Source organism: Nannospalax galili, unplaced genomic scaffold, assembly GCF_000622305.1.
Source record: "Nannospalax galili isolate Female #2095 unplaced genomic scaffold, S.galili_v1.0 scaffold1230, whole genome shotgun sequence".
Taxonomy (NCBI): Eukaryota; Metazoa; Chordata; class Mammalia; order Rodentia; family Spalacidae; genus Nannospalax; species Nannospalax galili.
The window spans coordinates 1,265,878-1,279,006 of record NW_008329135.1 but is presented as its reverse complement, the minus strand read 5'-3'; the positions used below and the strand labels follow the sequence as shown (position 1 = coordinate 1,279,006).

At 38.3% G+C, this 13,129-nt stretch overlaps 1 protein-coding gene across 3 annotated transcripts in view; it reads right to left on the bottom strand.

Annotated features, from left to right (window-relative positions):
- Positions 1–13,129, bottom strand: part of Pik3c2g (phosphatidylinositol-4-phosphate 3-kinase catalytic subunit type 2 gamma) — a 402,869-nt gene that overhangs the window by 27,723 nt on the left and 362,017 nt on the right. For all 3 annotated transcript variants that reach the window (XM_029563391.1, XM_029563392.1, XM_029563394.1), the window contains one exon: positions 13,016–13,110. In XM_029563391.1, coding sequence (XP_029419251.1) covers positions 13,016–13,110 — 95 coding nt within the window. The remainder of the gene's footprint in view (positions 1–13,015; positions 13,111–13,129) is intronic.

Genomic DNA, 13,129 nt, shown 5'->3' with positions numbered 1-13,129 from the left:
GGCTGGGCCCTCCCACATCACTCATCAAGAAGATGCCCTTCAGACATGGCCACAGGCCAGTCCAATAGAGGCAATTCCTCAACTGAGGCTCCCTCAACCCAGGTGTGTCAAGTTGACACTAAAGCTATCCAGCACAGAGCCAAAAGTAGAGGAACAAATTGTGGAATATTTTAGCTTAAAGAGATGGAAGGATATCAGAGTATAAATACCCATCAATCAGTTGGAACTATATAAGTGGGATTCAGTAAATTTAGGAGCAATCATATTATCTTTGAAGTCTTAAGATATTAAACTAGGAGATTAGTCTCAAGAGTTAATATCATGAATATTGGAAAAATTCACATTTAAAGGGTGAGCGAAACCATCCTTTATTAAGTTGCCTTGTGTGTATTAAGTTTGTGAAATCCAAGGAAGACCTAGAAAATACTGTGAGAGAAGTTTTGAGAATGAATGACAGCTATGTTTTCATAGACACCTGGGAACATAAAATATAAGAAGGAGAGGTTAAAGGTATTGATGTTAAAAAGATATCAATGGTGATAAGCTTATTAAAAATGTAGGGTTGATTTCAGTGAGAAATAATCTGTAATCTTAAGGGTCAGTATTTCCATAGTTCAAACCACGATAGATGCATGGAATATCTAGATCTGGGATGGGTACTCTTCACTGTTCATCGATTTGTACCTTAGTCTTTGAAAGACTAGTGTCATAATGAGTCAACTCTGGAAAAGTTTCTTCATGGAATATATATCAAATAAAGCTGATAGTATGATTACTCTAAGGAAATCATCCTTCATCGAGAATAAGTCATTTATTCGAAGCTAAGCACACATAGGATGGTACAGTAATAGGTAGCAATTAAGAATCTAGATATTAAAAAGGGGAAAGGGGCTGAATGTAGTGGCAAATACCTTGAGTCCCAGCAGTCAGAAGCAGATCTCTGTGAGTTCTAGGTCAACCTGGTCTACATAATGAGAACTGTCTCAAAACCCAAACAACAACAAAAAGCAAACGAAGAACCTAGATGTTTAAAAAATGAAAATAATGCAAAGAATCTTGATTTAGCTGATGGAGTTAAAACACCCAAATATTACTTCATGGATCAAACATTGCCATTTCATTTTGCCTTCACAACCACATTTGGCTGTCTCCAAATACATTCGTTTCTACTCTAGTAGGCACCACAGTTTACTTAGTGGGAAGCCGAGAACTCATTTTTCATGCAGAATGCCATTTATGGGGTGACTACCAACTCAATAATCAGTTTTCAGTGTGGTACATGAACTATTGACTTTAGAGAACTTCCCAGAGTGCTTATTCTTCAGCAAGAGAGGAATCCATGAGACTAGGAGGTACCTGCAAAGGGTAAAGATATCCCAACTCAGTAAAGAAAAGCCCAAGATCAGACACATTCACTGCTGAATTCTACCAGGCCTTTCAAGAAGAACCAGTAATCCTCATACTGTTGTGTAAAATGGAAAATGAAGAAACACAACTCATTCTATAAGCCAGTGTTGCTCTGATACTAAAACTGAATAGGATTTAACAACAACAACAAAAAAGAAAACTATAGACCAATTTCCTTGATGACTATAGATACGGAAATCTTTGATGAAAATCTTTATAAACCAAATTCAACACCACATTACAAAGATCACACCTTGATCAAGTTAGTTTCATACCAGGGATTCAGGATGACAAAAGTCACACGATCACTTCAGTAGGTACAGAAAAAGTCTTTGACAAAATTCTATATTCTTTCATAAGGACAGACCTGGAGAAACTAGAGATAGAGGTCTTATTCTCAACATGTTAAAACTGGTAGTCAGTGTTATACTGTCTAGAAAAAGCTGAAAGCATTTCTTTGAAAACCAGGAACAAAACAAGGAGATAGACTCTTATCATTCTTATTAAATACGTTTGAAATGTTGGGTAGAGTAATAAGGTTTGAGAAAGAAATAAAGAGTATACAAATGACACAGAAGGCTCAAATTATTCCTGAACTAAAAGACAATAAAGACTCCATCAGAATACACCTAGAGCTCATAAACACTTTCACCAAAGTAGGACAATGTAAACTCAGTGTACAAAAATTCGTTAGCTTTTCTATACAGCAAAAATTAACTCAGTGGAAAAAAAAAAGAAGTCAAGACATGAATTTTTTTAGCCTATTTGTGTCATGGAAGATTTTTCTTTCCCCTTCAGCTACAGTAGACATTTTTCCTCTGTAAAGTATTTTGGGTTGGCATCTAAGGTCACTTAAAACTGGGAATATTTTGGTAAAGGCTCTTCTGGCTTTTCTAATTGCACTGAAAAGTCAGCTGTAATTCTGATAGGTTTTCCTATGTGACTTGCTGGTTTGTTTTCTTTTGCAGCTTTCAGTATTGCCTCTTTGTTCTGTACATTAGTGTGTTTACTGTGCTATGCCGTGGGGAGTTTCTTTTCTGGTCCTCTACAAAACCAGTCCTTCAGAGAATACTTGAAGCAATACAAAGAGTTAAAGAAAGGAACAACTATAGCCAAGAGGCAACAGGAAGAAACTAAATGAAGGTATAATTGTGGAAACACAAAGTTAGACCAAGAATGTAAGCAGAAGTTAAAATGATGACAACAATACACATCTTTCAATAGTAACTTTAAATATCAATGGACTGAACTCCCCAGTCAAAATACACAATCTTTTTGTGGTCTGCAAGATATCCATCTCACCTTCAAGGACAGGCACTACTTTAAGGTGAAAGGATGGGAAAAAATATTTCAAGCAAATGGCACTAAGAAATAGTCAGGGGTTGCAATTCTAATAACTGAAAAATAGACTTCAAATTAAAACTAATCAGAAGAGGTAAAGAGTTACTTCATTCTGATCAAAGAAATAATTGACCAAGAAAATAGTACAGTCATGAACATGTACGCGAAACTTTGGTGCACCCAATTTCAAAAAACAGTACTACAGGGCTTTAAGACACAGATTAATTCCAAGCCAGTAATAGTAGGGGACTTCAATACTCCACCGTCTCCATTAGATGGGTCAAACGGACAAAGAATAAACAGAGAGACGTCTGAATTAAATTATACCACACATCAAATGGACCTAACAGACATCTACTGACTATTCCACCCAAGCACCAAAGAATACACTTTCTATTTAGCACTCCATGGAACTTTCTCTAAAATTGACTACATACTGGGGCACAAAACAAACCTCAACAAATAAAAAAAAAATTAAAATAATCTCATGCATTCTATTAGACCAAATGCAGTAAAGCTTAAAATCAACACTGAAAGAAGTCCTAGCAAATACATGAACTCGTGAAGATTAAACAACACACTCCTGAATGATGAATGGGTCAAAGAAGAATTTAAGAAAGAAATAAAAGTGTTCCTGGAACTAAAGGAAAAGGATAATACAACAAAAACTCTGGGACACTTTAAAAGCAGTCCTAAGAGGGAAGTTTATAGCTCTAAATGCCTACCTTAAGTAAAAACAGAAAGAACAAAAATAAATGACTTAACATTGCAACTAAAGACTCTGGAAAGGCAAAAACAAATGAAACCCAACACAGCAGCTGAGAAAAAATGAGAAAAATCAGAGCATAAATTAATAATATAAAGAGTCAATGAATATAAGAGCTGGTTCTTTGAAAAGATAAACAAGATAGACCCTTAGCCCAGTTAACCAAAAGAAAGAAAGAGCAAATCCAAATCAACAAAATCCAACCAAAAAGATCCAAAACATTATAAGGGAATACTTAAAAAACCTATACTTTAAAAGAAAAACCTAAAATATGGATGAATATCTAAAATCATGGACATCATCAAAGCCAAACCAAGAAGAGATAAACAGCTTAAACAGACCCATAACATATGGAAATTGAAATAGTAATAAAAAAACTTCCAACCTTAAAAAAGCCCAGGCCCAGACAGATTTAAAGAAGAAATCTGCCAGAAATGTAAAGATATACAACCAATACTACTTAAATTTTAAAAAAGATAGAAACAGAGGGAGTACTCTCAAATTCCTTCTACCAAACCAGCATCAGTTTAATACCAAAATCAGGTAAAGACAGAAACAAAAAAAAGAAAACTATATACCCATATCATTTAATGAACATAGATGCAAAGGTTTTCAACAAAATACTTGCAAACTACATACAGACATACATCAAAGAGGTCATCCACCATGATCAAGCTGGCTTTATTCTAGAGATACAGAGTTGATTCAATATACATAAATCAATAAACATCATAAATCATATAAATAGACTCAAAGACAAAAATCACATGGTCATCTCAATAGATGCAGAAAAGGCCTTTGACAAAATTTATCATGCATTTATATTAAAAGTCTTAGGAGGGCCAGGTGTGGTGGGGCACGCCTGTAGTCCCAGCACTTGGGAGGCAGAGGCAGGTGGATCTCTGTAAGTTCAAGGCCAGCCTGGTCTACATAGTGAGTTCCAGGATAGCTGGGGCTACAGGGAGACCCTGTCTTAAAAAGATTAAAAAAAAAGTCTTAGGAGGAATTGGACTAGAGGGAACATATCTCAACATAACTAAAACTACACAACAAACCCACAGCTAACAGTATTCTAAATGGAGAAAAACTGGAAGATTCCCATTGAAATCAGGAAGCAGACAGGGCCGTCCACTATCTTCACTCCTTTTCAATACATTGATTGAAACTCTTGATTAAAGGAGTACTAGTTGGACAATAAGAGGTCAAATTATCACTATTTGCAGATGATATGTTATACCTAAAAGGTCCCCAAAATTCCACCAGAAAACTCCTAGAAATGATTAACACTTTCAGTAAAGTAGCAGGTTACAAAATTAATCTACAAGAGTCAGTAGCCTTTCTGTATACCAGTAACAAGCAAGCAGAGAAAGAGCACATGGAACCCTCCTAGTCACAATATCCTCAATAAAATAAAATACAGTATCTCAGAATAAACCTCACCAAAGACACCAAAGATCTCTATAATGAAAATTTTAAATCTTTAAAGAAAGAGATGGAGGAAGACACCAGGAGATGGAAGGACCTCCCATGTTCATGGACTGGAAGAAGTAATGTGAAATTGTGAAAATGACCATCCTACCAAAAGCAATATATAGATTCAATGCAATCCCAATCAAAATCCCCATGACATTGTTCACAGAATTAGAAAAAAAATCCTAAAATTCACATGGAAGAACAAAAGACCTTGGATAGTCAAATCCATCCTGAGCACAAAGAGCAATGCTGGGGAGATTACTACACCAGATCTCGAACTGTATTACAGAGGTGTAGTCATAAAACCAGCATGGTACTGGCACAAAAATAGACAGGTAAATCAATGGAACATAATTGTAAGACCCAAACATGAGTCATTCAATTTTAGCCACCTGATACTTGACAAAGGTGCCAAGAACACACAATGGAGGAAAGACATCATCTTCAACAAATGGTGCTGGCAAAATTGGATTTCCACCTGTAGAAGAATGAAACTAGATCCTTATGTTTCATCTTGTACCAAAACAGCTCCAGATGGATCAAAGACCTCAGTGTGAAGCCTGATATTCGGAAACTGTTAGAGGAAAACACTGGCAATAACCTACAAGATATAGTTGTAGGAAAGGGCTATCTAAATTAGACATCAGTTGCTCAGGAATTAAGGTCAACAATCAACAACTGAGGCTTCATTAAACTAAAAAGCTTCTGTACAGCAAAAGAAACAATCAAGAAAGTGAAGGGAAAACCCAGAGTGGGAGAAAATCTTCAACAGCGACACATCTGACAGAGGATTAGCACAGAAGTTTAATACCCAGAATATATAACAAACTCAAAAATCAAAGAATCAAGAAAGGAAGTAACCCAATTAAGAGATGGGCTAAGGATCTGAACAGAGAGTTCTCAAAAGAAGAAATAAAGATGACTAAGAAGCATCTTAAAAAGTGTTCAACATCGTTAGTAATTAAGGGAATGCAAATTAAAACGACCATCTTACCCCAGTCAGACTGGCTAAGAGCTAGAGAACAAATGATACCAAATGCTGGAGAGGATGTGGGGAAAGGGAAAGCTTATTCATTGCTGGTGGGATTACAAACTCATGCAACCCCTAAGAAAAGCAGTGTGGAGAACTCTTAAAAACTTAAAATGAACCTACCATATGACTTGGTTAATTCACTCCTTGGCATATACCCAAAGGACTCATCCTATTGTAGAGACACTTGTACATCCATGTTTGTTGCTACTCTTTTCACAATAACTAAGAGATGGAAGCAACCTAAGTGTCCCTCAATTGACGAGTAGATAATGAAAATGTGGTTCATTTACACAATTGAGTTCTATTCAATGGTCATGAAAGATGAAATAATGAAATTTGCAGGTAAATGGATGGAACTAGAAACTGTTATACTAAGTGAAGTAACACAGACTCAGAAAACAAACGACATATAATCTCCCTCATTTGTGGATCCTTGCACCAAAATCCTTATATGTGATTGTATATCCTGATGTAACTGCATGAACCAGGAAAATGGAAATTAACCAGGGAGGTAAAAGAAAGAAGGTACCTGAGAGAAGAGAAGAGTAGGAGATAGGTGTTAGTACGGGAGAAATGGATAAAATGGAGCTATTTAAATGGGAGGGGGAGAGAGAGCGTTATACAAGGAACTATGGGGGTAAAGGGGAAGAACGAGCTTAAGCGAGATGGGACCATAGCAGACAGGTATTATTAAGGGAGAAATGTGGAAAATGGGGATACTTTAAATGGGGAGGGTATGAAGGGAAGGTTACACACACACACACACACACACACACACACACACACACACACATGGGTGTGCTTACATGCAGGTAAAACACTCATACACACAAAATAAAAATAAAATGTAAAAACCTTTAAAAAGTAAACACCTAAAATGCATAATCAAACCAATAAAATTGGCAAATGAACCGAACACACTTTTCAAATGAAGAAATAGAAATGGCCAGTGTCTTTAGTCATCAGGGACATACATGGGTTTTCAGTTTGATTCTGTTCTCTCTGTCTTCTCTTAATTTTATAGAGCAAGTATTTTTTCATATTTTATGACCCATGAAAGAAATATCGGACAGGCGATTCCTGTGTGTCATGACATTACTTGTTACCCATTCTAAAGAACTCTTCTTTTGGATGTGAGAGAGATGCATTGTGGGAAGTTTCAATACCAGGAGGCATTTTCACCCTATTGATTAGTTTGAGGGCCTTGGAATATTCACACTGTGGAAGGAAGATTTAGAAATGACACGGATAGGGAAATCCAGGAGGTAGAGAGGAAACGCAGCAACAAACATTGCAGAAAAAAAAACAAAAAAAAACAAACCAAAAGCATTTAAACGGTAGAACCTGGAAAAGCTTTAGAAAAATGCTCTAAAACATTTCAAATCTCAATGATTTTAAATGCTCCTTTGTCATAAGAACTGAAATATTATTAAGAAATCTTGGCCAAGCTTCTAAATAATTGCAGTACTTTGTTAATCTGTGTTCACTGGAGTAAATCGTGTTGTGTGGCTTTGAAAGAGAAAGGAGTTTAACATTTTTGCTTCAGCCTGCAATCTCACAACAGGAAGGCAATTCTTAGTGCCAAGCTTCAAAGATTTAATATAAGATAAACAATTCTTTTCATCAAAGTTAATATTAAATATAACAGAACTCTGGGCATAATAATTCATTTTAATATTAATATAAAATCAAACACAATTTCTGAAGTCTGATTACTTTGGTATATGAACACATTAAAGGCTTTAAAAATAAATGACAATTAGCTAGGACTTGAGATAAGCAATATGTTAGGAAGTTATAGATGGGTTTTTTAATGCCATCTGTATTAAAATGCTAGCCTGGGCTATAGAGTAAGTTCCAGGTGAATCTAGGTTGCATAGTGAAAACCTGTCTCAACAAACACAACAAAACAAATAGGAATTAGGGAAGGGAAGGAGGAAGGGAGGGAGAGAGTAAAGGAAGGAAGGAAAGAAGGAAGGAAGAGAAAAAGGAGAAAGAGGGGCAGACTGAGAAGCAGGATGAGAAAATTATTAACTTCCTGGGGGAATTGAAAATGCGTGGACATTTTTTAACCTTCAGTGGGATCCACAGTCCCCGGTCCTTTACCCCAGCTTTATGTCTATTTCAAGATTTTGCTCTTTCCCACTGTGACCCTTTGTGTTTCGTCACACTGGCTTTGGATAGCCTCGTCGGTAGGCACAACTTCATAAGTGTAAAATGCAGTTTTGCAAACTGTCACAAGTAATTTGGGAATTCATCTGGTAGATGCAATGGGTGACCAACTTAGTTAATATTGCTTTTGATCAAAAATGAGGCGTGACCATTGAATAGTATCACCCACTGTGGAGTGTATATGTCAGAGCTGAAAGGAATTTCAGTAGGCTTTGTCTAAAAACGTTTTAGTAATGGAAACATTACTTAAACTAATGTATAATTTCAGAGAGAACCATCTTCAAGGCTAACAAACAGTAATAAATTCATATATTATTTTAATTAAAATTTTTCTTAATATTCTATTGTTTTATCACGTTTACATAGATGCTTAAGGTCTATGTAATCACAAATAACATCTGACTGAATTTTCAGTTTCCAAGGAAGTTTCTTGAACAACTGCTATTCCGATTTAAGATGATGTTCTTATCAAAAACAATGGAGGAAAATTATTTTATTTTTGTCTTTTGAGATAGGGTTTCATGTACCCCAGGCTTACCTCAAGTGCACTGAGTAGCTGAAGATGGCCTTGAACATTTGATCCTCTGCCTCCCTGCCTCCATCTTCCTGAGTGCTGGGATTACAGAGACATGTCACCATGCCTGGTTTATGGGGTGATGGGGATGGAACCCAGGGCTTCATGCACGCTTGGCAAGGACTCTACCATCTGAGATATAGCCTTAGCCCCCAAATAACTATTTTAATAGTGAAATACCTCCAAAATTAAAAACATTTGTCCAGATATTACAAAACTTGCCAACTGTGATCACCACAGACTTAGCAACAAGCACCCTTGGCATTCTGGCTAATACTGTTTGTAATGGATGTATTTCCTGAAAATTATGCCAATTATTTGTTCACTGAACAAATATTTATTAATATTTAGTGTATGCCAGATGCATGTCATGTGGAGAAGAAATTGCTCCTTTAGATCCTTTCAAAGACACCCTGAAAGACATGTGCGTGAGGAAAAGAGCCAAAATTATGTTGCTGACTTTCTCCACATCGGATGCAGTGTTCTTGTAGCTGCATCACCAGGAAGGCCTGTGTGTCTAGACCCAAGGAAGACTGGAGGAGCTGGTGACATTTAGAGTTTCCCTTTCCTGTTTCCTATTTCCAACTCAGATCCTTTATCAGCCACTGTGTCACAGATCACTCCCTTTCTTAAAGACAAGCTTCAGCTAATGTTCTGGCCTCTGACTTTACCCACCCTGGAGTGGGGAGCAACAGAAAGAAGGGGCATTCAGTTATCCTTAGAATATAATTGCAGATTTTGGTCTTGGTTCTAGGCATGCAAAGATGGGGTCCTCATTAGAAAAACATCTAACACTTTAGAGGGAGCGGCTCTCAGGCTCTGTCTTCCTGAGGCCCTATAGGCAGTTCACAGCTGCTGGGGGAGAGCTGGACATTTTCTTCGGTGTGTAGCCACGGTAAGTTGCTCATGCTCTTGTAGGTAATCCTCTCCCTTGCTCAGGTAAGTAGCCCTAATTTAACTCATTGTTAATAAAAAGGAAATAAAGACATACTAGTAGAAGGGAAGAGGTAGGGGTTCAGGTAGAAGTGTGTATGTAGGGGTGAACAAGAGAGGGAAGCGGGGGGACTGTGATCAAAATTCATTATACGCATGTGTGAAAATGTCACAATGAAACCCATTATTATGTATAACTAATCTATGCTAATAAAAACAAAACAAAAAAAGGAATAGAAAAAGAATAAACTCTATTCTTGGAACCCCCCCAAATTCTTGAAATTCTCTTTCCCCCCTCCCAGTTTTATGAATAATTTTCACATCTATGGCGTTGTTCAGTCCAAAACCCTGGGGAGCAAACTCACTCTGAGAGGAGGGACACTTGAGTGCTCTTCTTGTAGTTGAAGCTCTTTCCTTACTTTGTCTCATCTCCGACTATGACATCCATGACTGACTATCTCTCCACAAGACCTTCCCAGAGCCTTCACTGCCTGCAACATCTGAGCCTTATTAAACATGTGAAGCAGTAGCTTTATTCGGAAGTATGAACATCTTAGGAAAAGAAGATTAGAGCGAAATAGTGGATGAAGACTCTCTGGAAATAGTCCCGTCTGCAGAAGCACCATTCTGAACAGCTAGCTATGCACAAAAATATCTTCCCAAGAGCTAAAGAAACCAGGAGAGAGAGAGAGAGAGAGAGAGAGAGAGAGAGAGAGAGAGAATCTTAAACCATATGGTTTTAGTATGGTAATACAAAAAGGATAGTTGGGGTTGGAGAGATGGTTTGGTGGTTAAGAGCACTGGCTGCTCTTCCAGAGGACTCGGGTTCTGTTCCCAGCACCCACATGCAGTTAACAGCCATCCATAACTCCATTTCTGTAGGAATGAATTTTATAAAATGGACACAATCTGAACTAATGACTTTAATTAACTTTGGCAAACTCACGGAATGGTGTAGTCTTGTGACCTGGACATGTGACTTTGATTCTGGGGAAACTGAATTTGCTGCTCCACCCCAAAATAGTGAATAGATGTGGCTAGGACTGAGAATGAGCATGCCAAAACACTGAAAGACAGTGCCCGTCTTCACTGAAAACAATGAACATTGAGACTTGCTTGACCGTGTGTGCTTGAGCTGTTTTAGACCTAGGGGTGAAAGGGCAGGATTGTTAAGATAAGGGTGGATCTAAGTTTATAGTTCCCCAAAATTGAAGCTGGAGAAATGGTGGTTTGGAATAAAAGCATAGGTGAGGCCTGGCTCTGGGACATAATTCCAGGGCACAGTTCCCCACTCTTAAACCCTAAAGCACGCTGTTTTGTTCAGGTGTTAACTGCAATGTGGCATGATAAGCTGCGTAGTTCTAGGGAATCCAGCACCCTCTTCTGGTCTCCCTGAGCATTGCATGCACATGGTACACTTACATACACTTATACATATAAAAAATAAATAAATAAATAAATAAATAAATAAATTACCAAAAAAAGAAAGGGACAGTTGAAAATCAGGGTGGGGAAGACATTTTTATGTGACAGTCTTACTCTTCCCCTAACCAAGGTAAAATAGTGCCCAGAAAGCTATCATTTGTTCAGGGGTAAGAGAAGGTGGTTAAGTGTAGAAATCTGCACTGAAGTTCATTACTGAGCTGATTACAGTAAAACCCAGCAGACCCACAGCCCCAGATGCCAGATCTGTATCTGCAGGTAGAGCCTTTAGATCTTCACTGGGATGGATGGAAGCCCATAATCACTGGCTTACTATAGTGAACTTGGGCTGTGAACACCCCACAGTGGTAGATAAACCTTAGGTGGAAAACTTAGGCAATACCTAACATTGCAGTGGCCACAGAGGCCAAGGGTTAGAGAGCACAACAGAAAACTGCCCAGAATTTCTACACAGGCTTACTGTGTTGAAGGATGTCCCCTGACAAAGGCAGACTCCAAAGACTAGAATAACTACCCACCTGTTCAATGCGTAGACATCAAGGAGGAATACACAATCAAAAGTAATCAGGAAATGGCTGGGGAGATGGCTCAGTGGATAAAGTGCTTGTTGCTCAAGCAGGAAGACCTGAGTTCAAATCCCCAACACCCACATAAGAGCTGTGCACAACAGCAGGTGTCTGCCTATAGCCACAGTGCTAGTAGGTAGGGGTAGCAGAGACAATGAGATCCCAGAACTCCCTGGCCAGCCAGTCTAGCTGAATGTGTGAGTTCCAGGTTCAGTGAGAGACCTTGACTCAAAAAATAAGATAGAAGATACTTGGCATTGATTGCCGACCTTCACATCATTTGTCCACATGTACCCATGCACCCCCCACAATGTGCTCACACACAGACACACAGACACACACACACACCCCACACAAGAAAAATCAGGGTAACAATATCACTGAAAAAGAAAAAGTGCCATTGACTGATTAAGGAAATAGAAATGAAATGTCTGACTGAAAAATAGGAAAAGTTGTTTCAAAGAAGTCCAAGAAATTTCAAAATAAACAACAAAAAAGTGACACTTTTTGAGGAGATGAAAATACACCTAAACAATGAAATTAGAGGGCTGGAGAGACTGCTCAGTGGTTAAGAGCACTGGGTTCTTCCAGGACGTGGGTGTGATTCCCAGAACTGAGTGGCAGCTCACAACTGTCTTTAACTCCAGTTCCAGGGGATCCAACGCCCTCTTCTGGCCTCCGAGGGCATAGCATGCATGTGGTGCATTACATATGTGCAGGCCAAACACTCATATACATAAAATAAAAATGAATTAATAGATTTAAAAGTTAATTTGATAAAAAAAAACAATGGCATCAGAATGTGGTAACTAAGATGATGGTATAAAATCAATGTAGTCTAAGAACTCACAGCCTCACAGAGAAAGTATTGGCACCATGCAGCAAAAGTCAGTCCTCTGAGCTCAGCAGAGGTTCTAGCATCAGGCAGCAGGTAAGTCAATACCCGCCCCCCACTCCACCCCAGCTGAACTCAGCAATGTGAGCCACAGAAATTTTTGGGTCCCAGTCTGTTTCTTTGTCCAACAATTCCTGCTTTCTTCAAGCCTGTTTACAGATTTTTCTTGACACTTCATTTTAAATAATTCCTGTCTTCATTGTACATCTTTCCCTGTGAAATATTCTGCAGCCTTTACCCCAAGGATCGGGATCACGCTGAGACAGAAACATTGGAATTGGCTGCTTGTTCCTCATTTGAACTTGGCTGCTAGACCCATTCTTCTTCCTAAAGCCGACAGTAATTGCCTAAAGGAGGCAGGGGATTTCCCAGTGGAGGGCTGCTGGTCTCCTAGGACATGGAATCAACTTACGATGTTTTTCATGTGTTTCACTAGGATGGTGAGCTTCGCATCCTCGTATGTCATCAGTAACTGCACCTTAGGGCTCTTGTCTGGAAACTTCTCACCTGACAAAACAATTGAATG